The sequence below is a fragment of the Arvicola amphibius genome, chromosome 7 (assembly GCF_903992535.2).
Source record: "Arvicola amphibius chromosome 7, mArvAmp1.2, whole genome shotgun sequence".
In the NCBI taxonomy this organism is placed as follows: Eukaryota; Metazoa; Chordata; class Mammalia; order Rodentia; family Cricetidae; genus Arvicola; species Arvicola amphibius.
The window spans coordinates 45,001,121-45,027,703 of NC_052053.1; the positions used below are offsets into that span (position 1 = coordinate 45,001,121).

A 26,583-nucleotide genomic window follows, 5' to 3' on the forward strand; every position below is an offset into this window, starting at 1 on the left:
AAAAAGTGGGAACAGCAGGCCTTGGAGAAAGTGTCTAAACATGGACTATTTGGGGACTGCCTTTTATTTCTGGTTTGAAAATTGTCCACCCTCCAGTATTGTTAAAAAAAAAAAAAAAAAAAAAAACAGGAGCCAGAAGCCCACCAGTCACTGTCACCTGGAAAAGAGACCCTCAGATCTCAGTTGGACTGTGTATAGGAGGCCTGGCACCCGGCTGACTGGGAGGTAGCCGCTGGGGCCTGGCTGGAGGCATCCTTAGGACCCATGGCTACAGAGTAACTGTTTCCAATAGGCGTCAGAGCGTTGTTGGAGGACATCAGCTGTTCTGCTTTGATTGTCCTGATGATGTCCATGTGTCATTAGGGCCAATTAGGGGAGGATGGGAGCAAAGTGTTAGCCCCAGGGCACGGGCTGGTGGGAGAGCCACCAAGACAATTGAATTCCCCACCAGACAAATGTGATTAGGTGTAGCCTGGCCCAACCCCACCGGACAGGCATAAATGCCCCAGTGGGGCTGGCGCGCTCACCCCAGTCATGCCGGCTCACCGCACCCACCAGCGCTGCTGGAGCAGCCTCCCCAGCCCCAGTGCCCGTGAGGCTGCTTCCATGTATAGTACGGCTGTGGCCATCTTCCTGGTCATCCTGGTGGCTGCACTGCAGAGCTCAGAGCCACCGGAGCACCCATTCCCCTACCACATCCCCCTGGACCCCGATGGGATCATAGAGCTTTCGTGGAACATCAGCTATGTCCAGGAGATCATCCACTTCCAGCTCAAGGTGCGAGGGCTGAGGGCTGGGGTTCTGTTCGGAATGTCAGATCGAGGTGAGATGGAGAATGCTGACCTCATCATCCTCTGGACTGACGGGAACAGACCCTACTTTGCGGTGAGTCCTTTCCCACTTTGCTGTTCTGCCCTCGTGCTCATACCCCCCTTGCTGGCTCTCTTCACACAGCCGTGCGCCACAACCCACAGTGGAAGCTTGCCTGCTGTTTCTGTGCATGGTGTCACTGATCTGAATTAAGCCTGTGTACCCCCATCAGCATCAGAGGCACACCCATTAGGTGATGAAATGCTAAGGGGACTCTTCCTACAGTCCTTGACTGCACCTCCAAATAATGAACGCAGCAATCCCAAGAAGGATAAGCACATATGGAGGTCCCACATGCCAGGCAGCACCCCCCCATCACACGAGCACAGACCCTCCCTATCCACCAGTTTTGCAAATAGCAGTTCCATGCCACACTGCCAGTACACGCACACCTGCTGTGGGCCAGGTGGTAGCATGGAGTTTAGTAGAGCAGGCAGAACGCACGCTAACGTGGGGCACAGCACACACAGGCCTTCTGTGCTATACGCCACAGTGGTAGAATGCAGATACAGCACAGCTCAGGTTGTAGGACAGCTCCACCCTCACCACGCAACCTGAGCCTAGGCCAAGAGGAGGCATCTTGTTCCTCCTATTCGAAATCTACCTGAATGCCTGGCTGCAAGGATGGCAAAGGAAGTCTCCTATATGCTGGAGCAGCCTTCAGGGCCACCCACAAGCTACAGGGGGTCAACAGAGGGGGAAGAGCCCCCACAGACACCCTCTGGGTCCCTGCTCGCCCTTCCTCTGCAGGGGGGACTGACCATCATGGCCTCTTTGGGGATGGAATTCAACTCTCTACATCCACAGGAAAAGGATGATCAGAGATTTTCCTTATCAAATCGGGATGTACCTTCATAACAGGCTAGCCTCAAATCTGTGTTAGTCCTCCTGCTCTGCTTCCTCAACATTGGGATTACAGGTGTGAACAGCTGCACCTGGCTAGGAGATGCCTTCTTGACCCGAGCGGGGCAGCCACTCTGCCTGTTCCATAGAGTCCTTTGCTCAGAGTTGTCAGGCAGGGTGACAGGGGGTGACTGTACAGTGACTCTAGAGTCACAGAAGAGGCTTCCTGGGTCCCAGAGGGTTTGCTGCTCCTTTTCCCTTTTCCAGGCAGCTTCTCCAGGCTGCGGCTCCTACAGTCCTGGAAACCTGGTGCTTCACTTTTCCACTCCTGCCTGCCGGGTTCATTTACACAGCAAATTCCCTGAACACAAACGGCAGATCTGGGAACTGGGGCTCCTTGGGCAGCAGTATTCTCAGGAGCCCACTCTAGACTCCCAGCTGCCTGTCTGGTTTTACTGCAAATCGGCAGGGGACCCAGCAGGAGGACCACACTGTTGTCCTCTCGGGAAATTTTTGCCAACTCCTTGCCTTTGCTTTCCTTAAGCTGTTATGCTAGCCCTGGAGGTAGGACTAAACAGAAACAGCCCAAACAATCCTCACAGCAGAGACCTATGGGGTTCATGAGCCCAGAAGGAGGCCCGCTCACTAGGTGCCATCCCACAGCCTGTCTCCCTTTCACTGGTCAGCATCCCTGCAGGGGAAGGCAGGGAGACTGGACCAGTGATCTAGGCTCTAGGAAATACCCCCAGAGAAATACTCCAGATGCCAGTGTCGCTAGGGCAGCCTCCCCAGCCCAGGCCTCAGTTTACTCTCTCCAGGCAAGGCTGGCACTAGAGTGAAGTAAGGGATGCCCAGGGAGAAGTACTTAAGGTAGCTTTTGCTCTCAATGTTATGCAAGTGTGGGGTCGGTACCTGGGAGTGAGTGCCACATTAAATGCTGGCCTGCCTCTTTCCACTCTGGCTTCATCATCATCAGTCTGACTCCAGGGCTCTAGCCTCAGATTTCTAACCCTGGTATGCACTCCTGTCAGGAGCGTGGGCCACCTTAACAATGCTGTACAGTTCTTCACACGTCCCTTTAAAGCCTGAGAATCTGTTATGTCTGACTGTCCCTGGAATTCTTAGGCACCTGGTTCATGTGTGGTGGTTTTTAGGCATTTGTCTCATGTGTGACAGATCGGAAGGAAATTGGGTTGGGCTGAAGCTTCAGACGGGGGGTGCAACATGGGTAATATGGGGGCTAGGAAACACGGTTAAAGGGTGGATTGATCACCTGGCAAACATACACCTGGTCCTGGGTTTGAACCCCAACATAGAAAAGGAACGAAACAGTTAAGATCCGACAGGAGTGAGGTTCAGCAGCTCCCTAGCCCCACTGAATGTTCCCACGGAGCTGGTGACTCACGAGGAGTAGTGGAAGTGATCTCTACTGAAGAAGAGCAACTATACTCTACTGTGCATGTGTCTCTTCCTTGCTCGGACCCTGAACCTTTCTCTGCAGGATGCCTGGAGTGACCAGAAGGGGCAGCTCCATCTGGACACCCAGCAGGACTACCAGCTGCTCCAGGTGCAGAGAACTCCTGATGGCCTGTCCTTGCTCTTCAAGAGGCCCTTTGTCACCTGTGACCCCAAGGATTACCTCATTGAGGTAGGCTGTCCGGTCCTGGAGCACAGTTTGCCTGAACCGTCCCTCCATCCTACAGTGCTATCCCAACTTGGGAAGCCCAAGGTGGGGCCTACACATAGGGAAAGAAAGCCCACTAGGCATATGGAAGCTGTTTTGAGGTTTTGAGAGGCCATGGCTGTGCCAGCAGCATGAGTCCCTGAAGAAGCAGCTCCCCGCAGACATATAGTCAATGTTCTTTCCAAATGTGAGTGATGTTCGGAACCCTCTTGCTCTGGGGTGTAGTTCGAGCCGGATCCCATCACCATGTCAGTAGCCCAGCATACCTGGATTTACTCCACCCCATTGGTAACTGGCTGTGACTATCAGGACCAGTCCCTTTCTCCCAAAACCTCAGGCTGTTGTCTATAAAATAAGACCAGGAGCAACTGGATTCCCAACATGGAAGGCCAAAACACCTGGGCTTCTTAGCTGCTCAGCAGTTAGGAAAAGCCAATCCATCTTGCCCCTGATGGGATCCTGGCATTCTTGTTATCTTAGTTAATCTTTCCTGATCATACTGGCAGGGGCTGGCAGTTTGTGCCCCTGTGTTAATTTATGGCTGAGAGACAGAGTGGAGATGTTGGTGCCACGGGAAGAGACTCACTACTCACAGTCCCATGGAAAGGCCGCCACAGCATGTGCAAAGCACTAGGCTCAATTACTGGGTAGAAGCAAGGGCAGACCCCCAGCAATGAAGGCTAGGAGGGGCCTGGGAAGCACCAGGCTGGATAATTGTGACCCTTCCAGGTTACAGAGAGCTCTCTGTTTGCCCTTCTTGGCCCTGAGGCAATTTAGGGCAGGGGAGATGCTAGCTTAGAGCAGAGGTTTGAACAAAGAGTTGCTTGGTGATTTGGACTTACCTGACCTACAGAATTTGGGAAGTGGTACATACCCATTCTAAGGCTGGATCTCAGGAAGTAACTTCGGCCATTTGCTTAGATCTGTGATTGATTAATGGACATCAAACAGACAAATCCGGAATCCATGAAAACAGATGAGGAATTGAGGCCAGGGATAGGCTAGACTAACCTACGAGCTCTTGGCACAAAGAGGCTAGAGCAAGGCTATTGGAAATGGGTCATCTGGGTCCCTGCCCTTCCACAGGCAAGGCTAGAGCAATCAGAAAACCTTCAAGAATATGCTATAATCAGGCTGATGTTTGCATGTTCTGGGGACAGAGACTTCTACATAGAACTTGCATGGTGTCCTCTCCAAGAGTAGACCATGGGGATCCTACCAACCAGAGCACACTGGTTGCCCACCATGAATGTGTATCCATTACTACCCAGAAAGTAGCTACAGGTGTTTCCAGCAATGTATACACCCAAAGCTACCAGTCTCCATCCATAGCAACCAAGCCAGCTCCATCTATGCAGTCTGGGTGGACCCTCCAGCAAGGTAATGTCCTACAGACCTTGTCTCCTCTTGAGGGTTGGGGGGAACTAAGTCACACAGTTCACTGCCAAACTCTAGGTTCACCAGACTGATTTTTTTCTTTCCCGAAGTGGTCACTACCCCACTTAGGTGTTGAACCAACTAGAAGAAATACCTCTTCCCTGCCCCCAGTCACCCTGAGATTCATTCATAGAGGAAGTAAGTGTCTCAACAGGACCCAGAGGTTGGATGCATGAATGGATGCTAAGCAAAAGCAAAGAGTGTGTGAGAAAGACGAAAAATGTTTGATGAGCAGAGACAGGATTCCAGAAGCAGACTGGGGCCAGGCAGAGCTTCTAATCTTCTCATTTGCCAAGCAGACAGAGAGTGAGGAACTTAACCTAGAAGGAGTGGATGGACAGGGACACAGCTCCCTTCGCTCATCGCTGAGCTTATGCTGGCTCTGAGTGGTTCTGTCTGGGCTGCAGGATGACACTGTCCACCTCGTGTATGGGATCCTGGAGAAGCCATTCCAGTCACTGGAGGCCATCAACATCTCAGGCCTGCATACGGGGTTGCAGCGCGTGCAGCTTCTGAAGACTGAGGTCCCCACTCCAGACATGCCTGCGGATGTACAGACCATGGAGATCCGGACCGCTAACGTTGTCATCCCTGACAATGAGACCACATACTGGTGCTATGTCACTAAGCTGCCCACAAACTTCTCACGACACCACATCATCATGGTACGCAGGGGGCCCAGCCGCTCTGCTTCCCACCAGGGGCCCAAGAGCTACTGCAGTCCTTTTAGCGCATGAATCTGCAGTATTGCCCTGGTCCTCTGTGACCCTGTCACTGTCTGCCTCAGGGCCCCTGTATTCCTGTCTTACCTGCCTGGACCAAAGCAATATATATATATTAAATATATATATATTTAATTTCTGAGATTGCCCTTGAGGCTAGAAGTGCTGTCAATTTTTCCAGCAACCTCCCTTCCTGTTAAAGTAGCTCATTGCAACTGCTCCAAAGCTGCAACTAGGGACTTCCTCAAAGTGCTGCCCAGAATCAGATTCTAGAAGAGGAAGAATAACCCTGAAAGGTTATGTGAGTACCCAGGGTCACACAGCAAAGGGTAGTCAGGTTGTGTAGCTATGTTTAAGGTCCCAAGCTTTAACCTTGAGGCTTATCTTGCTTCCCAATGGAGCTTGCTTCCCAGGAACACAGACCCACCCCATTCATACAAGGACAGCTGCCTTCCTTGTTCCACCTTACCAGGAGTAGTCTATGTGGGTTTCTACCTCCTGCCCCCGAGCTCTTCATGGGTTGTGGAACTTCTGTCTCTGGATTGGCAGTACCTGAAGTTGCCTTACTTACCCTTCTCATTTATACATATAGCTGAGCAGATGAGGACCAGCTGGTCCAGCAGAGGGGGTGGTGATTGGGCAGGTACTGGGCTCCCGGCTCAGAGTGTTCTGTTCCCCTGCAGTATGAGGCCATTGTCACCGAGGGCAATGAGGCCCTGGTGCACCACATGGAGGTCTTCCAATGTGCATCTGAGTTTAAGACCATCCCCAGCTTCAACGCACCCTGTGACTCCAAAATGAAGCCTAATCAACTCAACTACTGTCGCCATGTGCTGGCTGCATGGGCCCTGGGGGCCAAGGTATGTACATAGTGCTGCATGCCTGCTCTGGTTTGCTTTCTGTCGCCGGGATAGGGGAGGAAAGGACTTACTTGGCTTGCATTGCTGGGTCACAATCCATCATAGAGGGAAGTCAAGGCAGGAACTCAAGGCAGGCCTGCTTGACATTCTGTTCATCCCCTTTGACAGAGGGACTCATAGCCAAGGAAGTATAGCAGGGATCCTGGAGGATACTGTTTACGGGTGGGTTTGCAGGTCAGTTTATACTCAGATAGTTTTCTTACACAGTCCAGGGAATGGCACTGCCCATAGTGGGCTTGACCCTCTTGTGTCAGTTAAGAATCAAAACAAACCTCATACATAAGCCCATAGGCTGGCCCTCCTATATCAAGTAAGAATCAAGACAAATTTCATAGATATGCCCACAGGCCAATCCGATGTAGGTTGTAGTGAGGAGCAGCAGGCTGTGTTCCTGCTGCCCAGCTCCCGGCCGCCTGGCTAGCTTATGCCCTGAAATAACAACACACAAACTGTATTCTTTTAAATACTGCCTGGCCCATTAGTTTCAGCCTCTTATTAGGTAATTCTCACATATCTTGCTTTACCCATATCTAATAATCTATGTAGCACCACGAGGGGTTGCTTACCGGGAAGATTCTAGCCTGCATCCATCTCGGAGAGGAGAGTCATGGCAACTGCTTCAGGCATCTGACTAACTTCCCTCCTTCCCAGCATTCTGTTCTGTCTATTCCACCCACCTATGTTCTGACCTATCAGGCCAAGCAGTTTCTTTATTAATTAACCAATGAAATCATCAGATAGATAGAAGACACACCTACATCAGTAGGTAATTCCACAGGTGATATTCTCTCGGGATGATTCTAGGCCTTGTCAACTGGACAGTTTAAAGTTACTTAAGACAGCATTGCATCATCCCCGGGCCTCCTTTGACAACCTCAGGACTTTAACTCCCTGCACCCACATCCTAAAAGGACCCAGGAGAGAGATAGAAAGGGGGCGCGCAAGGCCCTCAACAATCCCAGTAGCCTCTAGAATGCTTGAGCTCCACTGTTCTTCGGAGCCACAAAGGCTCCTTCCACCTTCTGGGAAAATGCACGCGACCTTGGGTGTATACCTCTCACAGGCACTGCCATTGCTGCAGAGATCTGGGGCCTGTGCACAGCATGAGCTTCCCGCAGCAGGGCAAGCTGTCAGCAGACTCTGCCGGAGAGTTTCATCCAACCCTTTCCCTGGCCTACACCAGACGATGGTGAGGGCAGGACTGGAGGATCTGGGAGGAGCTCAGTCGAGGCTCAGTGCCCTCCTGGTAGGGCCGTCTATGTGTGACAGCAAAGGCTGTTAGCTCCAGGAGAGCTTCCTTCCAATGCAGTCACTTGCTGATATCACCAGCTTCTGCTCAGGCTCCAGAAGCTGGGCAGGTTTGTCCCAGGCTCCCCTAAAGACCTCTGTCTTATACCCCTGTCGCACGCAGGCATTTTACTACCCAGAGGAAGCTGGTGTTGCCTTTGGGGGCCCGAACTCTTCCCCGTATCTCCGACTGGAGGTTCACTATCACAATCCAAGGCACATACACGGTAAGAGGGTAGAGAGCACATCTTCCCACCCCACTTTGTCCTCTCAGAGAAGCTTGGGTGCAGCTTGTGCAGACAGAGAGGCCACAGGGCGTGTGTGCATGCCAGAGACAACACAAGCATTTTACTCTTTGTCTACGTTATTGTAGTCAGCAGCCTAATGAGTTCCCAGGCCGGGTTATGGGTGACCCGTCAAGCCAGGGCTCTGATTGACTAGTGATGTCTGCCGTAGACACTGGCCGGGTTATGGGTGGCCCCTCAAGCCGGGGCTCTGATTAACTAGTGATGTCTGCCATAGACACTGGTGCCAGTGCTTGGTTCTGTGTTGTTGAGCTCCTGAACACCCAGTGAAGACAGAGCCCCACAGACTCCATGTGCTGGGCAAGATGTCAAGTCTACCTACTCCCATGGTTGCCAAACAGACCTTAGATCATGAAGGCCAAGGATCTGTGGCCAGACCAGTCAGGTGCTGACTGCTCAGGACCAGGTTCTTTCCCCAGTTCATGGCATGTGTTTAGACAGCCCAAGCTGTCCAGTTAGCTTAGAAATGCCCAGGGCAGGACCACACCTGCCCACCTGTTCCTAATCCTCTGCCTATGTGGAGTTGGAAAAAAGCAGCAGGCAGCCTGCTGGGCCTGAGAATACTCTGTTAGGCAAGGGAATCTCAAGGTGAACTAGACACAACCATGCTGCAAAGAGCTTCTAGAAGAGAGACAAGGTGTGTGTGTGTGTGTGTGTGTGTGTGTATGTGTGTGTGTATCTCTGTGTATCTATGTGTGTGTATCTATGTGTCTGTGTGTATCTGTGTGTCTATGTGTCTGTCTGTGTGTCTTTGTATCTGTGTCTGTGTGTATCTGTGTGTTTGTGTGTATCTGTGTGTCTGTGTGTTTGTGTGTGTGTCTGTGTGTGTGCATCTGTGTGTGTCTATGTGTATGTCTGTGTGTATCTGTGTGTCTATGTGTGTGTCTGTGTGTCTATGTGTGTCTGTGTATCTGTGTGTCTGTGTGTGTGTCTGTGTGCATCTATGTGTGCGTCTGTGCGTCTGTGTTTGTGTGTGTTTGTGTGTGTGTCTATGTGTATGTCTGTGTGTATCTGTGTGTCTATGTGTGTGTCTGTGTGCATCTATGTGTGCGTCTGTGTATCTGTGTGTGTGTCTGTGTGCATCTATGTGTGCGTCTGTTTGTCTGTGTGTCTGTGTGTGTGCATCTGTATGTGTCTATGTGTGTGTCTGTGTGTCTATGTGTGTGTCTGTGTATCTGTGTGTCTGTGTGTCTGTGTGTCTGTATATCTGTGTATCTGTGTTTGTGTGTGCATCTGTGTGTCTGTGTGTCGTGTATCTGTGTATCTGTGTTTGTGTGTGCATCTGTGTGTCTGTGTGTGTATGTATCTGTGTGTGCGTGCCTGTGTGTATGTGTCTGTGTTCATGTTTGAATGCAAGGGAAAGGCAAGGACTCGTGGAAGGGTCCATGTGATGGACTGGAATTCTGGTGGCATTTCATAGGGATCTTGAAGGCACAGCGCATTCTCAGTTAAGGACAAAGGAAGTCTTCATTATGGCTAGATCACCCCATGCCTGAATGTGAGCAGCTTGAGGGGGTCATTAAGGGAGTTGACAGAGGACTCCCCATCAGAAACTAAATATTGCTTTGCTCTTGTACCCCATTTTCCATTAAACGTCCCCACTTTCCTTCCTCTCTCCCCTCCCTCTTCTTCCTCTTCCTCGCTTCTTCCTTTTGAGCGAGACATGTCTTCCTCTGTGCACGTGAGGAGCAGAAAGGCCCTGATAGACATAGCGACCATAGTAAGAAAGGAGCAGCGCCTGCATCCCGCTCCCAGCTGGGTGTGGACACTGTGCAAGTTGAATGCTGGGAGCTCTTTCCCTCAGGCTGTATCAGCAATGCAGTGGCTGCCACAGGAGTTATCTACAGCATGCAGGGGAGGAGAGATGGCTGGGGCCTGAGCACCGTGGGGGATTTATTGCTCATTTAAAAGCTGAGAGCAAATGGATTTTTGAAAACTCCCTGGGCATCAGGGAAGTCTGTCTCCCCTCACCGCCTGCATGTATTTATGGATCTTTTGCCAAATATAAGGGTGCGCCTGTCAGTTGGTGAATTTTGAGATGGGCTGCTTTTCTATTAATATCAAAATCCACGGTTATCTCATTATTTAGTCCCCATCTAAATTTTTTAACCAATTGCGGCTTCTTTTTATTATTTGCCTCTGATGTCATCAGCCCAGAGATACAAGGGGCTGTTAGAGTTTGGATGTTGTTGGCTTGGGGAAGAAGGGAGGCGAAGACAGCAAAAGGGAGGTCCCCTCAGATTCAAAGAGAAGATGGCCAGAGCCTGCTAGCAACATCCTGCATCCCAGCCAGTTGGTCCTGGTTTTGGGGCCCAGTTCAACTGTTCCCAGAACTTTGGTTTTAGGTGGAGTCTTCCGTTCAGCCTCCAGCTTTGGTTTCTCCATCTGTAGATGGGAACAATGGAAAACTCCCATTGAGGTGACAGGTGACCTGAGAGCAGCTTCTGGCTCCACTCTTTCTTGCTTTCTTGAATCAGAAAGCGTGACCAAGCACAGGGTTCCCTAAGGGGTGGCTCAGGGGCTGCTGCTCACTACCTGCTGTCCCTTCCCCAGGACGGCACGACTCCTCTGGCATCCGCCTATACTACACAGCCACTCTCCGGAAATACAATGCAGGCATCATGGAGCTGGGCCTGGTGTACACGCCCGTGATGGCCATCCCTCCTCAGGAGACTGCGTTTGTCTTGACTGGCTACTGCACGGATGAGTGCACCAGGGTGGTGAGTGGATTGGTTCCATGCCGCTTGCGCTGACCAGGGGAGGGCAACACGAGATGTTTCGGACCCCTAACCTGGAATCAAGATTGTCTGAGTCCCTGCACCCCCATCTCTAGCAAGAACTGGGCCATGCCCGTGCACCCACACTTCTGTGTGCCACTTTTAAAATTTGTATTTATGTGTGTGATTATATGCCACACACTCACAAGTGTGTGTGTGTGTGTGTGTGTGTGTGTGTGTGTGTGTGTGTATCTCCAGAGGTCAGAAGAGGGCAGTGGATCCCCTGGAGGTGGAGTTAGGTGGTTGTGAGCCTCCAGACCAGGGCACTGGGAACAGAACCCAAGTCCTCTGGAAGAGCAGCAAGCATTCTCACTTGCTGAGCCATCTCTTCAGTAACCCCATACAGCACATTTTTAACTGGTTTTGTTACGGGAGTATCAAAACTTCCAAATGGGACTCATCTTTTACAGGCTACCCAGCCCGTATCATGCCATGTTTCAGTACCAGACAGGGACTAGAGGAGTCAGCGAAGTGCCTAGTGTGTCCCTGAGGCTGTACAAGTACAGGGTGATGCAGCAGGGTAAAGCAGATGGGACCCTGGCTTCTGCAGTAAGTAAGCAGTGGCTCCTAGGCTGTGCCAGGGAGCTCTGATCCTCAGCTGTGATGCTGTCATAACTGGGCTCACCTCTCCCATAGCAAGAAGTTGCAATATATCTGGTGTGAGATGCGTCCTGCCATGGAGGTCTAGAGGATCCCCAGGTCTCAGTAAGGGTAGAGACAGCCACCAGTGGGGATATCACAGAACCCTCTCTAGACTGTCTTGTCTGCGATACCTCCCCAGTCATACTACAGGCAGGAAGTTGTGGCGTTCCTCCGTGGTTTAAAAGGCAGGCAAGTGCACAGACCTGCAGCTCTCCCTTGTCTGTAGTCTCTGCTCATTTCTGCCAACATCTGCTCTTGCCCCTTGTAAGGATCTCGGGCTGGCTGCCATGGGCCTTGCTGTCTAGAGCTCTTTTATTATCAGAGATGTGACTTCTCTGTCTGCTATGTGTCTTGTGTTCTCTGCTGGCTGCCGCTTCTTACAATGGCTTGTTAGGCAAGTGTAGCTAGGCCTGGATCACAGACAGGGAGACTCAGGTCAGCCAAGGGAGGACACAAATCACAAAGCTGCACCGTGGAGCCAGGTTGCTTTGTTACAGAGCTCATAGTGAATTCCCCTTTCTAGCGTACTCATGGGATGACACCTGTCCTTGGGTCCTCCCTACCGGAGCACCTGACCTTTCAAGTATTAGCTTGGCCCAGTGTTCTCAGGCTAAAACGCTGGACACATCTTATTCTCAATCAAAGACTAGCCTGAGACCAGGATGAGAAATCAACCTCCCTCCCCAGTCAAAACAGACAGGTCAGACAGGTGATGCTGGCTTCTGAGACCTGTGTCCACATTCCAGCACACGCCTGCATCCCGCATTCTGTAGTAGTGATCCCGGGCCCAGCATACATGCCATCACAGATGTAGTCACGAAGGTCCCTGGTTTTCATTGCAAGAGAGATAAATATATCCGCAATGTGAAGGGCAGGGCCAGTGGCTGAAGAAAGCAAGACAGAAGGTTCAGAAGTAAAGCTGTAGAAAGCTCAGATGTCCAGGGTCATCCACTGCCAACTGTCAGCACCAAGGTCTTCAGCTCTGGCTGGCAGCATCAAAGGAGCAGAGCACCATGGCAGGGCGACAGAGCGGTGGGAAGAGTCATCGTATCAAAAGACATGAGCACAGATTAGGAAACCTCCAGAAGATGTCCTCGTGTGTTGATGAGGAAAGGAGGACTTCTCACAGGAGGGCTGGTACCTTTTCCCCACTGGCTTAGCGATGAGCATCACTGCTCTTGACTAGGGTCACGTTGACCTCAGAGACACTGTGGTTTCCTTTTGTAAACAGGGCACTCTGAGACCTGCTGGGGGCCTTGAACATGGTGGGAATTGCAACACATAACTGCAGGAAACCCACAGAGAAGGGAAGTCCTGTCCAGTCAACAAGGAACAGGCCTCTTCTAGCTGAGGAGAAAGAGAATTCAGTCTTCAGGCACCCCAAGGAGGCCCAAGGAGGGGCGTCATCGGCCCTGAATGCATTCACGTCTGGCTGCTGTTTGGGGCTTGTTGCTTCAAAGTCTTGAGCTTCTGGCCATAGTCCTCTCTTAAACAAGCCACTCTCACTGAGCGGTGGTAGCGCACACCTTTAACCACAGCGCTCGGGAGGCAGAGGCATGTGGATCTCTGTGAGTTTGAAGCCAGCCTGGTCTACAAGAGCTAGTTCCAGGACAGGCTCTAAAACTACAGAGAAACCCTGTCTTGAAAAACAAACAAACAAACAAAAAACAAACAAACAAACAACAACAACAACAAAAACCAAGCCACTCTCTGGCAGGTTTATAATAGAGATCAGTAAGAACCATCTAGAAAAAGCAACTGTCCCGGCAAGCCAAGGGTTGCTGCTTCTGCTCTGACTCTGCCCCTCCCACAGGCGCTGCCAAACACTGGAATCCACATCTTTGCCTCCCAGCTCCATACACACCTGACTGGCAGGAAGGTGATCACTGTGCTCGCCCGGGGTGGCCAAGAAAGTGAGATCGTGAACAGAGACAACCACTACAGCCCCTTCTTCCAGGTGGGGACCTGCCTGTCATCAGCCTCCCAGACCTTCCGTTTCCCAGGGCTGTCCTCTGACCTTTGGTGGGGGAGCCTGGCCAAGCTGCTGGGTGTCAACAATGTCTTAGTGACAACTTGATTGATCTTATCTCCTCCTGATTGGAGCCCACATTTAGTCCCGACTCTCTGGAGAGATTGAGGCAGAACTGATAACTCAGGGTGTCTGGACGAGGGTCCACATCTCTCTCACCTCCTGTCTTCCCCACTCCAGGATATCAGAATGCTGAAGAAGGTTGTGTCTGTCTTGCCGGTGAGTGAATGTCCAGCAGGGACAGTTGCCGGGGCCAGGGATATTTGGAGGACACTGTGCCCAAAGAGAGAAAAGGAAAGAAGTTGGTCAGGAGAGAGTCCCTGGGCAGGCATAGCAGGCCTGTGTGAAGTTCATGTGGACTTCATGGAACAGAAGGGATATTGCCTTCTAGCTTCAGCTGAACTACAGTTCCTAAGAGTCTCACCCCTTGAGAATGCTGGAGAGAGATGGGGGTGCCAAGATGCAGTCCTTGCCCATGCAGAGGCTGGAGCTCTGATATGGTCAGCCAGGCCACTCAGCCACTAATAGAGAGAAACCCCAGGGATACTTAGATGTGAGCTTCATTGGGGAGGGTTCTGGGTTCCTCGCAGGAGATCACACAGTCCCAGTGACTTGGTGACCAGGAGGATGAGCTGAGCACATCTGTCAGCCCTGAGTGGGCAGGTGCTAATGTGTCTGTCACCTCACTCTTTAGGGGGACGTACTCATCACTTCTTGTACATACAACACAGAAGGCAGGAAGCTGGCTACTGTGGTAAGTCACACTGGCTTGTCCCGCTCCCCATCCCCCCAGAAAAAGACTGAGTAAAGATTTCTAACCTTTCCTGTGATTGAGTGTAGGCTGCCAGAGGCAGACCTGTTCCTCTCGCATTCTTCAAACGGACCGGATACTCTCAGGCCATGCTTCTGGATCCTTGTCTCTCACAATCCTCCTCGCTCAGATCCCCAGTGCTTATTATCCAAGCAGCATGCATGCTGGGCTCTACACTGGGTCCCCCCCCAGGGAAGTGACGCTGTCAGTACAGTTTCAGGGCCTCATCTCAGAGCCACTACAGTGAGTTCTCATCAGGATCCATGCCAATGTCTCTCTGGCATGGCAAGGAGCCAAGAAGCACTGTGGAGCTCCAAGTCCATCCGGGGAGACAGGTCACGTCTGCTACAGGAGAAGCAAAGTGACGGGGACACAGAAACTTTACCAGAGCCAGGACATCACCCAGAGATGACAGGAGGGGTGTGAGCTCAGGGGTAGAGTCAGGGAGAGAGGAAAAGTGCTCTACACAGGAGCATGTGCCAGAAGCCCCAGAGGATAACGGTTCTCAGGATGGGGCAATGTTCAGTTGCGGCAGGGTGGAGATGTGGGCAGCACCAGGCAGGTGGGTGTGGCTGGCCACTCCAGAGAAGTGGGCGGATCTTCTTTTGGCTGGACTGTGGATAGTCCAAGGAGGAGGAGCACCTAGAGGGAGGACTATTTTCAAGGTGAGGTGTGCAGGAAAGGTGTCATCAATTTGGAACCTGCTGGGCAGGGAGAGGGACACTTTCCACAATTGTCTTAGGTCACCACTATTCCCAGCCATTAGTTTCACTGACCCTTTTTCAAAGATTAACTTTATTTTATGTGCGTTGTTCTGAAGGTGTCAGATTCCCTGGAACTGGGCTTACAGACAGTTGTGAGCTGCCATGTGGGTACTAGGAATTGAACCCAGATCCTCTGGAAGGGCAGTCAGTGCTCTTAACCACTAAGCCATCTCTCCAGCCCCTCCCACTGACCTTTTAATTGATCCTCGAGTACCCAAAGATTAACACATCAACTGTGGTGTTTAGAGTGGGCCAGACCTCGGGCTACATCCCGCCCTTGCACCCCTGCACCCCAGGATCTCCCATCGATACTCTAACACTAACGTCTGCACAGTGACCCACGCCTTCTGCCAAGGTCCAGGGTCCCCCATTCTGTTTCCCGTGTGTTCTTTAAATAGCCTTATTGTGAGATGATTCACTCACGGCACAGCTGAAGTGTGTGAGGTGTGCAGCTCGTTGCCTGGAAGCACATTCACTGATCCATGCACACAATCAACCCACAGCTGTCACCCCCAGGTCCCCTTGCCCAGCCCAACAAACAGATCCGCTTACTCTGTCCCGGACATTTCTCATTGCTGGATTTGCATGATGCGCAGCCTTCTGTGACGGGATTGTTTTCCTTTCCATACGTTTAATCCATTTTAGTTTCTTGTCGGTCTCAAAGGCAAGTGTTTTCCCCCTGTGCTTTCATAAGCATCATCTCCTTCCTGCAGGTACATCTGCTGCTGGTGGGGGGAAAGCGGGGAGGCACTTGCCAGTCGTTGGTGGAAGGGAGCCCCCAGGCTTGCTCTGCCACAGGTGTTTCTGCCAGGTCTGTGCTCCTGTCTTGCCAGCTTCATGGCTAAGAACTAGTGCCTCACTTATCTCAGGATGTTCGTGGCCATGGTCTAGCAAACACCTAAGATCTCAGATCCTAAAGGTCCAAGTCCCAAAGACGAGATACCTCCTGGTGACTTTTAGGGTGGCTCCATCTGGGATAAAAGGGAACGAGAGCTTCCAGGAGGCAGACATGAGCTTCCTGGTTCTGACCGCCTGTGGATCTAAAGAGATAGTGGCGGCCTTTGAATGCGGCTTCCGTCCCAGAGTGAGACAGGAGGGGAAAGCAAATCTGCCCATGGGGACTTGGATGCCACACTGCTCCAAGCGGATTAGCACACAGGGTAACAAGTCGCCATGAGAAGGCTACAGTCAGACAGCGGTTGAGTGACGTGCTGGGGGCTGATGGGGTTTTCTCTCGCCTGCAGGGGGGGTTTGGAATCTTGGAGGAGATGTGTGTCAACTATGTGCACTACTACCCCCAGACAGATCTGGAGCTCTGCAAGAGTGCCGTCAATGACCGCTACCTCCAGAAATACTTCGACCAGGTGAACAGGTGATGTGCGGCTTCTTGCTTGCTGCCCCGGGAAACCCTGCACAGAAAATCTCCATGCCCTGCTCCAAGCTCTCTCCTCTTAGGAGGCTGGGTGGCCAAACATAGGGAATTTAAGCTAAGTTCTTGGAGAAAGTTAGCATGCCTGCCGTCAGACCTATGTGTCCCCAGGAGTGGCTATGGCAGGTATCACCAGTCTCCTGACTTACAAGCGATCCCCAGAAGAGCCACTGTCAACCACCAAAGGTGACATCAGAGATGGAAGCAGAGCCAGGACAGTGTCTTAGGCAGTGGATAAAGGAGGCAAGGCTGGAGAGGAAGGTGACGCAAGAGCCGCTGCAGGGAGACCCTCTGCTCTGTCTTTAAACTGAGTATCTGCTTTGCCTTCCAGTTTCAGCAATGGGGAGGTCTGCACCTGCCCTCAGGCCTCTGTCCCTGAGCGGTTCAGCTCCGTGCCCTGGAACTCTTTCAACCGTGAGATGCTCAAGGCGCTGTACCGCTTCGCCCCCATCTCCATGCACTGCAACAAGACCTCAGCTGTCAGCTTCCAGGTACGACAGCAGGGGAACGGTGGGTCACAGCACCAATGCAGCCCTCGCTCATGTCCTATCCAATACCCAACAAGCCCCACGGCTGCCTCAATCTCCAATCTGAGGTCTGCCCAGATCCTGAGGAGGACCCCAGGTGGGTTGAGCAGGAGACCCAGAGCTGCACACAAGTAGCACCCACATGTGATGGGAAAAAAATAATCAGATAGTGACAGAGAGATGGATGGTGAGGGGACAGGCCAGCAATACTGCCAGGAAGGACAGGGAGGCCACTTCTCCTGGGCACAGGGGACTAACCTCAGTCTTATCTGAATGGTGCGTGAGCGAGTGCCAGCAATCTGCCCAGGGCATAAAAATAGAGCTCTGGCCAAGGGGAGGAAAGAAACCAGCATTCTGTGACAACAGGCCCACAGCCCCACAGCCCAGTGTCTCCCTCTTTATCTGAGTCCCGCTGGGATTCAAAGGTACCTAATTTACTTCTCAGCAGAGCCAGCCAGCAGTGGCAGTGCCAGCCCTGCCTGCTGCATTAGGCAAGGGAGTCAGGCACTGCAGGGGGGGGGGGCGGTTTGAATGGTCCTTTCCTGGCAGCATTTGGGTGCTAGGTTCATTACTAACCCAAACACCCAGCCCATGGGGAGGCTTGCTCACCCCAGAGCAGTTTGGAGCACTGCGAGATGTGGCTGGACCTTAGCTTTTGTAAAAGGCTAACACTGCAGCCTGCCTCCATGGATTCTGATCCATCCCTGAGTGAAGAGGCAGGCATGAAGGTGGAGAAGCCTGGAGGGTTCCAGGTTCTTGACCAGAGAACACAATAGCATGGAAAAGGGACAAGGATCCTCGGGTGGTCACCCTCAAAGGGTGACTTAGAGGAGGTGCGGGGGTGTTCAGCCTGGGATACACGAATTTAAGGACAAGAATCCAACCAGCTAGGGAGACAGCACCCTGACTGGACCCTCCAGCCTCGGTTTACCTTCTGGTTCCTTCCTTACAGGGTGAGTGGAATCTAAAGCCTCTGCCTGAAATCACATCCACACTGAAAGAACCCACCCCGCACTGCCCCACCCACCAAGCTGTGAGCTGCACTAACTCCACCATGGTCAGCATCCAATGGGGCAGAGACTAAGGAGGGGCCTGTTCTTCAGCCCCTCCTCATGATGTCCCTGTGGGCTCACACCAGTTCTGTGTACCCCTTTTTGAAGACTCCCCTTCATAGAATAGTGCTGTTCGCCTAGGAGGAAGGGGCGTGTCACCCTGGAGACACCTGCGTGACTGAGACCATCCCTTGAAGTCTAACTGGGCAGAACAAACCTGGCCACACCAGGGCTGCCTCCATGCAGAAACAACTTGCTACGGGGGTCCAGATTCAGCACCGCAGACCTCCCTTGCCTCGAGAACAGCCTTGCCAGGCTGGGTGCAGACTCCCTAAGCCTCCCAGTCCCCACCCTGTTGGTCCTCCAATGGTGACTTGTGTTGGTGTTTACCATGACAGCCCCGTTTAAACAACTCTTTGCCGAGTGGCTCATGTTTCCCAGTGGGTGGCTTCCCTGTGACAAGACAGGACAAGGCATTTAGCTAGTTAGAGACTCACCAGGGGAGCTCACTTCATGGCAGAGTAAATAGATATTTTCGCCCACCTAGAGGGAAACCCCAACAAGTAGTTCCACCACGGAGAGCCAAGATGTCTAGAGCCAGGATCTGTGGAGGTTAGAGCCGGTTGCTTCTCCTGCTGATGACAGATCAGGTTCTGGAACAGGTGGCTGAAAGTTTGGCTTAACCCTTTAATGAAGGAGTGACTCAGTCTTCTAGTCTATAAAATGGGACTCACCCTCACCCAGCACTAACTGTGGACACACAGGCAGGGCTGGTGCTCCTGCCCCTATGCTGAGCCTCTCTGAGCCCCGTGGTGTCACATGCATTGCCCCGCATGAACGAGGCCTACTTTTGTAATTCTAGTCACACCATCCACCCTGAGTCCTTCTCTCCCTCATCTCCCATTTAAGGGCCAGCTCAGCTCTTTGAAGGCTTTGGAAGGGAGAAGGAGACTGGGCTCTTTTCAGCTATTTCAGCAAAACGCAGGCCAGGCTCCTCAGGCAGGGAAGGTGATGGATGAGCTACGTGTCCCCCCACTGCCACAGACATCAGCTAAGTGCTGCCTTCCCCTTCAGCGAGGCACTTTCTTACTGCGGAGCGGTGGTGCCCAGACTCTGCGCTGTGTAGTATGAATCATGGCTCCAGGCGCCCATAAGTCATGGGCGTAATCGGTGTGAAATGCCAAGTCCGACAGCCCAGAGCAATGCTCAGCCCTCTGTCATCTTTACAGCCGCGGAGATGGGGGAGGAAAGTCGTCTCCGTGGCTGTGCTTTTCCTTCCACGGCTGCCTGCCTGAGCAGCCTAGAGCCAGAGGTACCAGCAAGACTTGCGAGGTTCTGGAGCCTGACCTTCGACACAATCACTTTACTCTAGCGGTGTGCCAACTCACAGACAGGGAACCTGAGGCTGCTGGGTCAGTATCTTGCCCAGAGACGTGTCCAGACCCACAGACCCTGCTTCCCCTCTAAGCTGTCCTGATCTTTCTCCAGGGAAGCCATCTGCGCCAGGTGCTGCTTCTGTTGCAACAGGCCTCACCAGGGTGACCAGGGTGTTGTTATGACTACCCGTTGAGGCCTATGCCATCTCCACCAGTTCCCCAAACCTTTAAGAACTTGTTGTGTTTCTTCCCTAGACAGATGAGAAGACAGAGGCTCAGAGATCTAAGGTTAGGTGACAAGTCCCCTGGAGAACGTAAGGGTAACATGGGCTACTGAGATCATATGCTTTAAGCCAAAGCAAGTCTCCAGAACTACCTCTCTTCTGAATTTGGGTGATAGCAAGGATCTGAGTGTGAGCCATTCCCATCTCACTGGGTGTAATGCTTTCCCCTTGCTGGGTTTGGAGCAGAGGACTCTCCCGCCTCCCAGATGCGCGGGCGTTTAGGAAGTACCAAAGGCTAAGGGGTGCTACTCTTCAACAGTGTGGAGAGGGTCTTGAGTACAAGAAGGATGTCCCCAGGCCAGGACAGGCCAGGGACAGTCTTTAGTGAGCTGGTCCTGAAACAATGCTGGGCATTGCTACCTGGTAGCCCACAGTCTTAGGTGGCTAATTAATTTTTGTTCAGATTAATTAAAAAATAATAAGCACCAGGGCTAAGGATGTAGCTCAGTTGGTAGAGCACTCACCCTAACATGCATAAGCCCTGACTTTTATCCCCAGAACCACATTAAATTGGGCATGGTTACATGAATACACCTGCCATCCCAGTGCTTGGGAAGTAGAGGCAGGAGGACTGTAAATTCAAGGTCAATCTTGAGATGGAAGCTGGCTAGGGACAGAACTCTGCAGTAAAATACTTGTAAGCATAAGGACCTGAGTTCAAACCCTGGAACCCACGCAAGGATGCGTGTTTATAATCCTAGCCCTGGGTATGGGCTGGGGGACAGGAGGATCCCTGAGGCTTGCTGCCTTGTCAGCCTAACCTGACCCAGGGAGAGGCCTTGTCTCAGAAAACAGTGGACAACTGAAGAACAAAACCCAAGGTTGACCTCTGGTCTCTATACACTTGTATGTGTATGCTCATGTGTGCATATACAGAAACACCAAACACATGCACACACACACACACACACACCAGTGTAAAGTATCTATGGTTTCCTTTTTTGGTATCATTCTTTCACGTCAAGGATTAACAACAGTGTGTAACTCATGGCTACCACATTCGATGGGGCATCTACACAACATCCTATCATTGTGGGGAGCCGCTTGGGACTGTGGCACCCAGTGAACTCCAGAGGGCCACCATGGGTTGAAAATCCCAAGCTTCTCTCCAGTACCCGTCAGTAAGCCAATGATCAGCGGCTCCGGACAGAGCCACCTACACAGCTGCAGGGATCTCCTCTGGGACACTTGAGGCAGGACCTGTCCTTGGAGCTCCAGGACACCCACCATCTGTGATGCAAAAGGTGGAGACTCCACACCCAGTGCAGAACTAGTGTCATCCACAAGCCGTAGTGACCTCCTAAGGTGCTTCCATGAGCTTGCATACAGAGGCTCCTGGACTCACCAGCAGTCCAAAGCTCCCCGAGTTTACTGCCGCTGCAGCTTGCTTAGCAGTGGGAACCTAAGAACCTGGGCACACATACAAAGTGCCTGCTCACAGGTAGTGGCACCATGGGGTCTTCAGTGGAAGAAGCTGCAAGTCTCAGTGCCCCAGCAGCCCAAGCTTGGTGTTTAGATGCTCAGCAGGTCTACATAGGGGGCTACTTTATTGGAGACTGCAGGGAAAATAAGGAAGAAAGTAGGGAGGGACTAAAGGCAGAAGGGGGCCACATGCTGGGGCATTCAGGGCTGTTTCACCTGACTGAATCCACAACTGGCCCGGAGTGACTGGGCCAGCGGGAAGTCAGGGAGCACGCTGGCCATTTTGCATCTTGACAGGATGGTTACCTGATGAATGAGTGTGACAGCTTGAGCCAGCCATCCTCGGATGCCCTTCACAGATGCCCACTACTGTCTGCCTCTTACCCGCCACAAGAGCAGCCTGGTTCCCTCTGCCCACACAGTGTGGGCCTGGAGGGACTCAAAAGACCTCAGCTCCATCTGTGAGCTTTTTCCAGCTCACTTCCCAGAGACCCAGAATGGCTTGCCAGCCTGCTCTCCCCTACTCTCAAAAGTGACAGGGCTGTCACTTGGGCTGGCCTTGGCAATCCTTTTGGCCTCTGAGTCCCCCATGAGGTGGAGGTATAGGCTCAGCCAGACTGGATAGAACTCCAGGGGGCTTGGTTGGCCCTCCGGGCAGAGTCCCGAAGCTGAGGCAGAGTGAGACAGCCCCATCTATCAGCTCCCCTCTGCAGGTTGGGTGGTTGAGATACCACCGGGGTGTGGAGCATGCTGGCCAAGCCTACCTCCAGACTGTGACACACGAGCAGCTTGCTGTCCACCGTGTCTGTGTGTCCCTCCTCTCCTTTGCCCAGTGTTTCTGCTGTCTTCCACACAGGCTAAAGGGACATGGCCCTGTGCAAGCACAGTGGATAGGAGGCCTCTGGGATATGTGGAAGGGAAGAAGCTGGAAGTGACCTGGGCATTTTGCTACCAGGGCCTCAGTCCTTACCAGGGAAATGAGCATCTCACCCTGCCACCTGGCGTCTTCATCTTTCCCTGTCTCCTACTGGAAGGCATGTGGTGTGGTACCGCTGGTCTGGCTCTAAAGCAAGCATTTTCTCTCTCCATGTGTGATCTTATACGTGTGGGTATGCAAGCACATGTACCCATACATGCAGAGACCAGATGTTAATATCATCTGCCTTCCTGCCACCTTCGTCCTTATTGCTCGAGATAGGATGTCTCGATAACCTGAGTCTCACTGACTGGTAGACTGGGTGGCCAGCAAGCTCTGGGGATCCATCTGTCTCCGAGTCCTCCCTCACTCCCAGGGCTAGAGTTACAAAGCCACACCTGGGCTTCACTTGGGTCCTAGGGATCCAAACTCAGGTCCTCAAGCTTATATACCAAGCACCTTACCCACGGGCCATCTCTCCAGCCCTGGTGAAAACATTATTGCTCAGTGTTACAGAGAGCAGGATGGGGCAGCAAGCAGGCCTGTGTGTGTGCACGAAGATAGCTGGCAAAAGGGGGCCTGTTCCCCTGTCTTCTGCAGGGACAGCTCCACCCAGAAACCTCTGAACTCCAACACTGTTGTATCTCACTGGGGCCTCTAAGGGTACCAAGACCTCAGTCCTCTCCCTCCACTACCCCCTACACTCTGTTCTCCACACTTCGGGCATTTTCACATCGGGTTTCCAGTGATTTCTGATAGGCAGTGCTCAGTCACAGTGCGGACCATGTGCTTGATTTTCCAGAAAAACAAAAAAGTTGGTTTTTTTTTTTTTTTTTAAATATAGCGATGGAATGCATGTCTAGATTGGCAGTGTCGGAAGCCGGGCCTGAGGTCTCTGCGATCCATTCAGGATAGGGTGCCCTGGGACTTTCCAGATGAACTTGGGAGGTGATTCTTGACAGCTGCTCTCGCTCAGGGACCCAGCATCCTTCCAAGGATTGGGGGAGGCAGGCAGGCAGGCATGGGAAAGGCAAGCGAAGGCTGGGAAAGCACTCAGACCTCCCTTGTCCTGAGCTATCCCCAAGGACAGGTTGGGAGTTGCATGTGCTCATAGGCCCAACTTGGTGGGGGGCGGGGTGTCTTGGCCAGAACACAGAATTGGGGGCCAGGAAGCTGGGCAATCCGGGCAGCTGCCATCCCTCTTCTTTCCTCCTTTCTCCATCTCCCCTCCCCTCCCTGCTCCACTTACTTTCCCCTACATCTTCCCCATCCTCCCCTCCTCCCTCTTCCCCTTCTCTTCTCCTCCCTCCTCCCCTCTTCTTTCCTCTGGCTCCACAAAACCCATGTCATCCAAGAGCCAGCCCTGTGGTCCCGAGAGACCACAGGTGTTCCTTCAGCCATCCAGAGGTTCCTCCACACTCCCCCGCCTCCAGCCCTTCCCCAGACCCAGGGGACCAGATCCGCTTTTGAAAGGCCAACTATACCCCACACATCTTTCCATGGCTTCAATTTTATTAGCTTGACCTTTTCCAGCTCAGTGTGTGGTGTGTGAGCCTGGGAAGATTCAGAGCCCACCCAGGACAACCGTGCCCAACTCTTCCCTTCTGCTGCCTTCTTTGGGTTTAGGAAAGCCCAGCTCCATACTGCCCTAGCCTTTGCCCCCTGTTCTCCTAGACTACAAGGCATAAACTATAAGACTACATGGTGACCTTTGTTTGGTCAGTTACAGAACCCTAGTTTCTAAGAAAGGGTGTGAGGCAGAGGAGGAAGGCTGGGTCTATATAAAAGTGACAGATGTTCACCCCAGGAAGAGAAACAGGGTCACTCCCAACACGCAGGTAGGTGTAGCTGGTCACACAAGGTGAGAGGAGTCGCTCTGACTCGCAGGGCAGAGCTAGAGCAGTGCCCTCTCCAGAGGCAGGGTGAGCAGGCTGCATCTGTAAGGCAAAGGTCCTTAGAAATGAGCCTTGCAGAAGGTCCGTGCCTAACAGCAAGCTTGGTGTCCCTGGACCTATGAGCAATGGCTTCCGGGGAAACTGAGACAGAAGCCTGTACTTCTGTGTAAGTGATGGAGGGTCCTGATCCGAATCCCATGCCATGTGCCCCCATGCTGCAGGCTGGTGACTCTCAGAAGGGCTTTCTCTCCTGCAGACCCAGAAGGTTATGGCAAGAACTTTTCTAATACCCTCTCCTCTCTGGTCTAAAAGGCAGCCATCCTGAGGAAGGACTGCACCAGTCCAGCAAATATCTCTGCTCTCCATCCTATACCTGAGGCAGACATTGCTCATCAATCCCTGCTTACTGTCCCCTGATTCACTATTCTTCAGGTGCTCGGGCTACATATTGCCAGTCAGCTGAGTGTGGAACAGGAGGGGAGGCTTCTGGATTCTGGCTCCTATCTTGGGGGATATTCTGAGATACTCATGGGGACCCTGAGCTAAGACATCTGCAGGGTGCATTTTGGGGAGGACTAGGGTAGGTTGGAGACCACTGTGTGGTCTGTGAGCAGGAGCAACATCGTGGTCCATCCAGTCCTGGTTAGGAGCTGGGATGGCTAGCAGGACCAGATGGAGGCTAAGGGTAGGGAAGGCTATGTTTTGCCCATGTCCTGGGTCTCAGGCCACAGGGTCATTTGTGCAGTGCGGGAGTTGGCAGGCGGTACTGGTGTGTGGCGGTTTCCGATGGCCTGAGCAGCTGTAGTCTCCACCCTACAGCTCAGTAGATGCCCTTCACCCTCTTGTTGTCGGGGTCAAAGGGAGACTTCAGGTGAACCTGGGCGGGATAGGTGACCCCCATTCTCTCCAAGGCATACTCCCCACTCTTCACAAAGTCCAGAGAGACCTAGGAGCAGAGAGAAGTCAGGGTCACTCAGTTGTTTCTGGGGGTGGTTGAGGGTTCCCCGGATCTAACTCTCTGATAAGCCAACCCCTGTACCAAGCCCCTTCTCTGAGAGGGGGTTCTCTAGAACAGCAGATCATGTGCCCTGTGTCCATGAGCCAAACAGGAATAGCTGAGTCCATCAAAGCTCAGACCCAGTAGCCAGCAAGACTTCTCCCTCAGCATGATCTGTTCCCGTGACCTGTTCCAAGATCCCTGGGAAGATGGGGGTCAGGCAGGAGCTTGGATGGATTTTGGAGCCAGCCAAACACAGCATTATAACAAGGGGTCCTTGTTATCCCTAGGGACAGGGTGGATGGAACAGCTTTCTGGACAGCATGGCCCCTGTACCCTCCTCCCTATGACCCACATCTGGCTCTCTCTTCTTAGCAAGCCCTCTGGAGCTGTTAGCCCTGGGAGCAGGTGCGAGCCTGTCCGAAAGGGGAGAGGGCTGTAACTTGACACTCTACTGTTCTGGAGGGAGGAACACTCCTAGGCCACCCAAGGACATGCTTCTTTGTGTACAGTGAGGATTCCAGGCCCAGGCTGGAGCAGTCTGGGGCTTGATCTCCCCTCATTCCAGGTCGCTCAGGACTGGATTAAGAAAAGAAAAGAAAAAAGTAAAGAGGCAACAAACCCTTTTAAGCCGCGGGATGTCTAGGGCGAGCCTCTGCACCAAGCACTATGTGACTGGCAGGTTGGTAGATTTCAGCAGAGGAGAGGCAGGTGTTCTGGGACTAGCCCAGTCCAGCTGATAAACACCCACCAGCCACAGAATTTCCACCCCCAAACTCCTTAGTCTTCCTTAGAAATGTGGGTTATCCCACCAGAGCACTGATGGAGGGAGAGAGGGTTGGCTTGCCCAGCTGCCCACTCTCATGGCATGAATATTCAAGAAACTTGATCACAGCACGGTACATGAGCCTCTCCTTCCTTTGCTCACCTTCAGGGTGGGACTCTTTGTCTGGATGGCGTTAATGCTGGGCCTCCTGAAGCCCAAGGAATGGGTACGAAGGGTGGGAGGCGCTGATCTTTGAAAGAAAAGGCCGTGGATTCTCCCCTGACCACCAAGCCTGGGCACCAGTAAACAAACTTCTAATTTTATCTTTCCTGGGACCCTGGTTGTGGAATCTCACTGTTAAGAAAGTCCTGTGTAATCACCAAAAAATCCCAGGCTGCTTTGCAATGTTTGATGACTGTCAATCAATTTCTACTCCATGTGGTTGTCCATACTGGAGTCTATGAGGAGGGTGGAAGCCTATACCCTTTTTATAGGGAAAGCTTGGGATCTTGGAGAAACCCCTGGTCTGTGGTCACAGAGCAAGAAAAGTCCCAGCCTCGAGTTAAGCCTGTATCAAGAGCCTCCCGCTCTAGTACAGGGTTCCTCTCCACTTTCAGCCACCCCACCCCACCCTAACCTGTACTCCAGAAGTCCTGGTAACCCTAGACCCCATGGGAGCTACTCGTCCTTGCCTCTTCCCAAGCCTGATGCTCCCACCCTCCATTCAGCCAGACATTGTGACTCAGCTTGTCTTGGTGTCTGGCTAGGAGGCAGAGCCAGGTCAGCACCTCTGGGACTGGAGCTGGGGCACAGGAGACCTCAGTGAGA

General features: G+C 52.5%; 2 protein-coding genes across 2 annotated transcripts in view; one reads left to right on the forward strand and one right to left on the reverse strand.

Annotated features, from left to right (window-relative positions):
- Positions 1-534: 534 nt before the first annotated feature.
- On the forward strand, positions 535-18,131 carry Dbh (dopamine beta-hydroxylase). Its single transcript, XM_038338066.2, has 12 exons — positions 535-885; positions 3,215-3,361; positions 5,242-5,499; positions 6,240-6,416; positions 7,888-7,990; positions 10,622-10,788; positions 13,301-13,444; positions 13,697-13,735; positions 14,211-14,270; positions 16,336-16,463; positions 16,852-17,011; positions 18,000-18,131. The coding sequence occupies exons 1-12, from the start codon at positions 535-537 to the stop codon at positions 18,129-18,131; spliced, it is 1,866 nt and encodes a 621-aa protein (XP_038193994.2).
- Positions 18,132-23,591: 5,460 nt separating this feature from the next.
- Positions 23,592-26,583, reverse strand: part of Sardh (sarcosine dehydrogenase) — a 59,588-nt gene continuing 56,596 nt past the window's right edge. The window contains exon 21 of the mRNA XM_038335752.2: positions 23,592-24,938. Coding sequence (XP_038191680.1) covers positions 24,813-24,938 — 126 coding nt within the window. The 3' untranslated portion in view covers positions 23,592-24,812. The remainder of the gene's footprint in view (positions 24,939-26,583) is intronic.

Bases quoted from the DNA above. Each gene is read 5' to 3' on its own strand.
- Dbh (XM_038338066.2), top strand. From the start codon at position 535: ATGCCGGCTCACCGCACCCACCAGCGCTGCTGGAGCAGCCTCCCCAGC. The intron at 13,445-13,696 runs GTGGGGACCTGC...TCCCCACTCCAG, and splicing joins ACTACAGCCCCTTCTTCCAG to GATATCAGAATGCTGAAGAA. The intron at 14,271-16,335 runs GTAAGTCACACT...TCTCGCCTGCAG, and splicing joins GCAGGAAGCTGGCTACTGTG to GGGGGGTTTGGAATCTTGGA.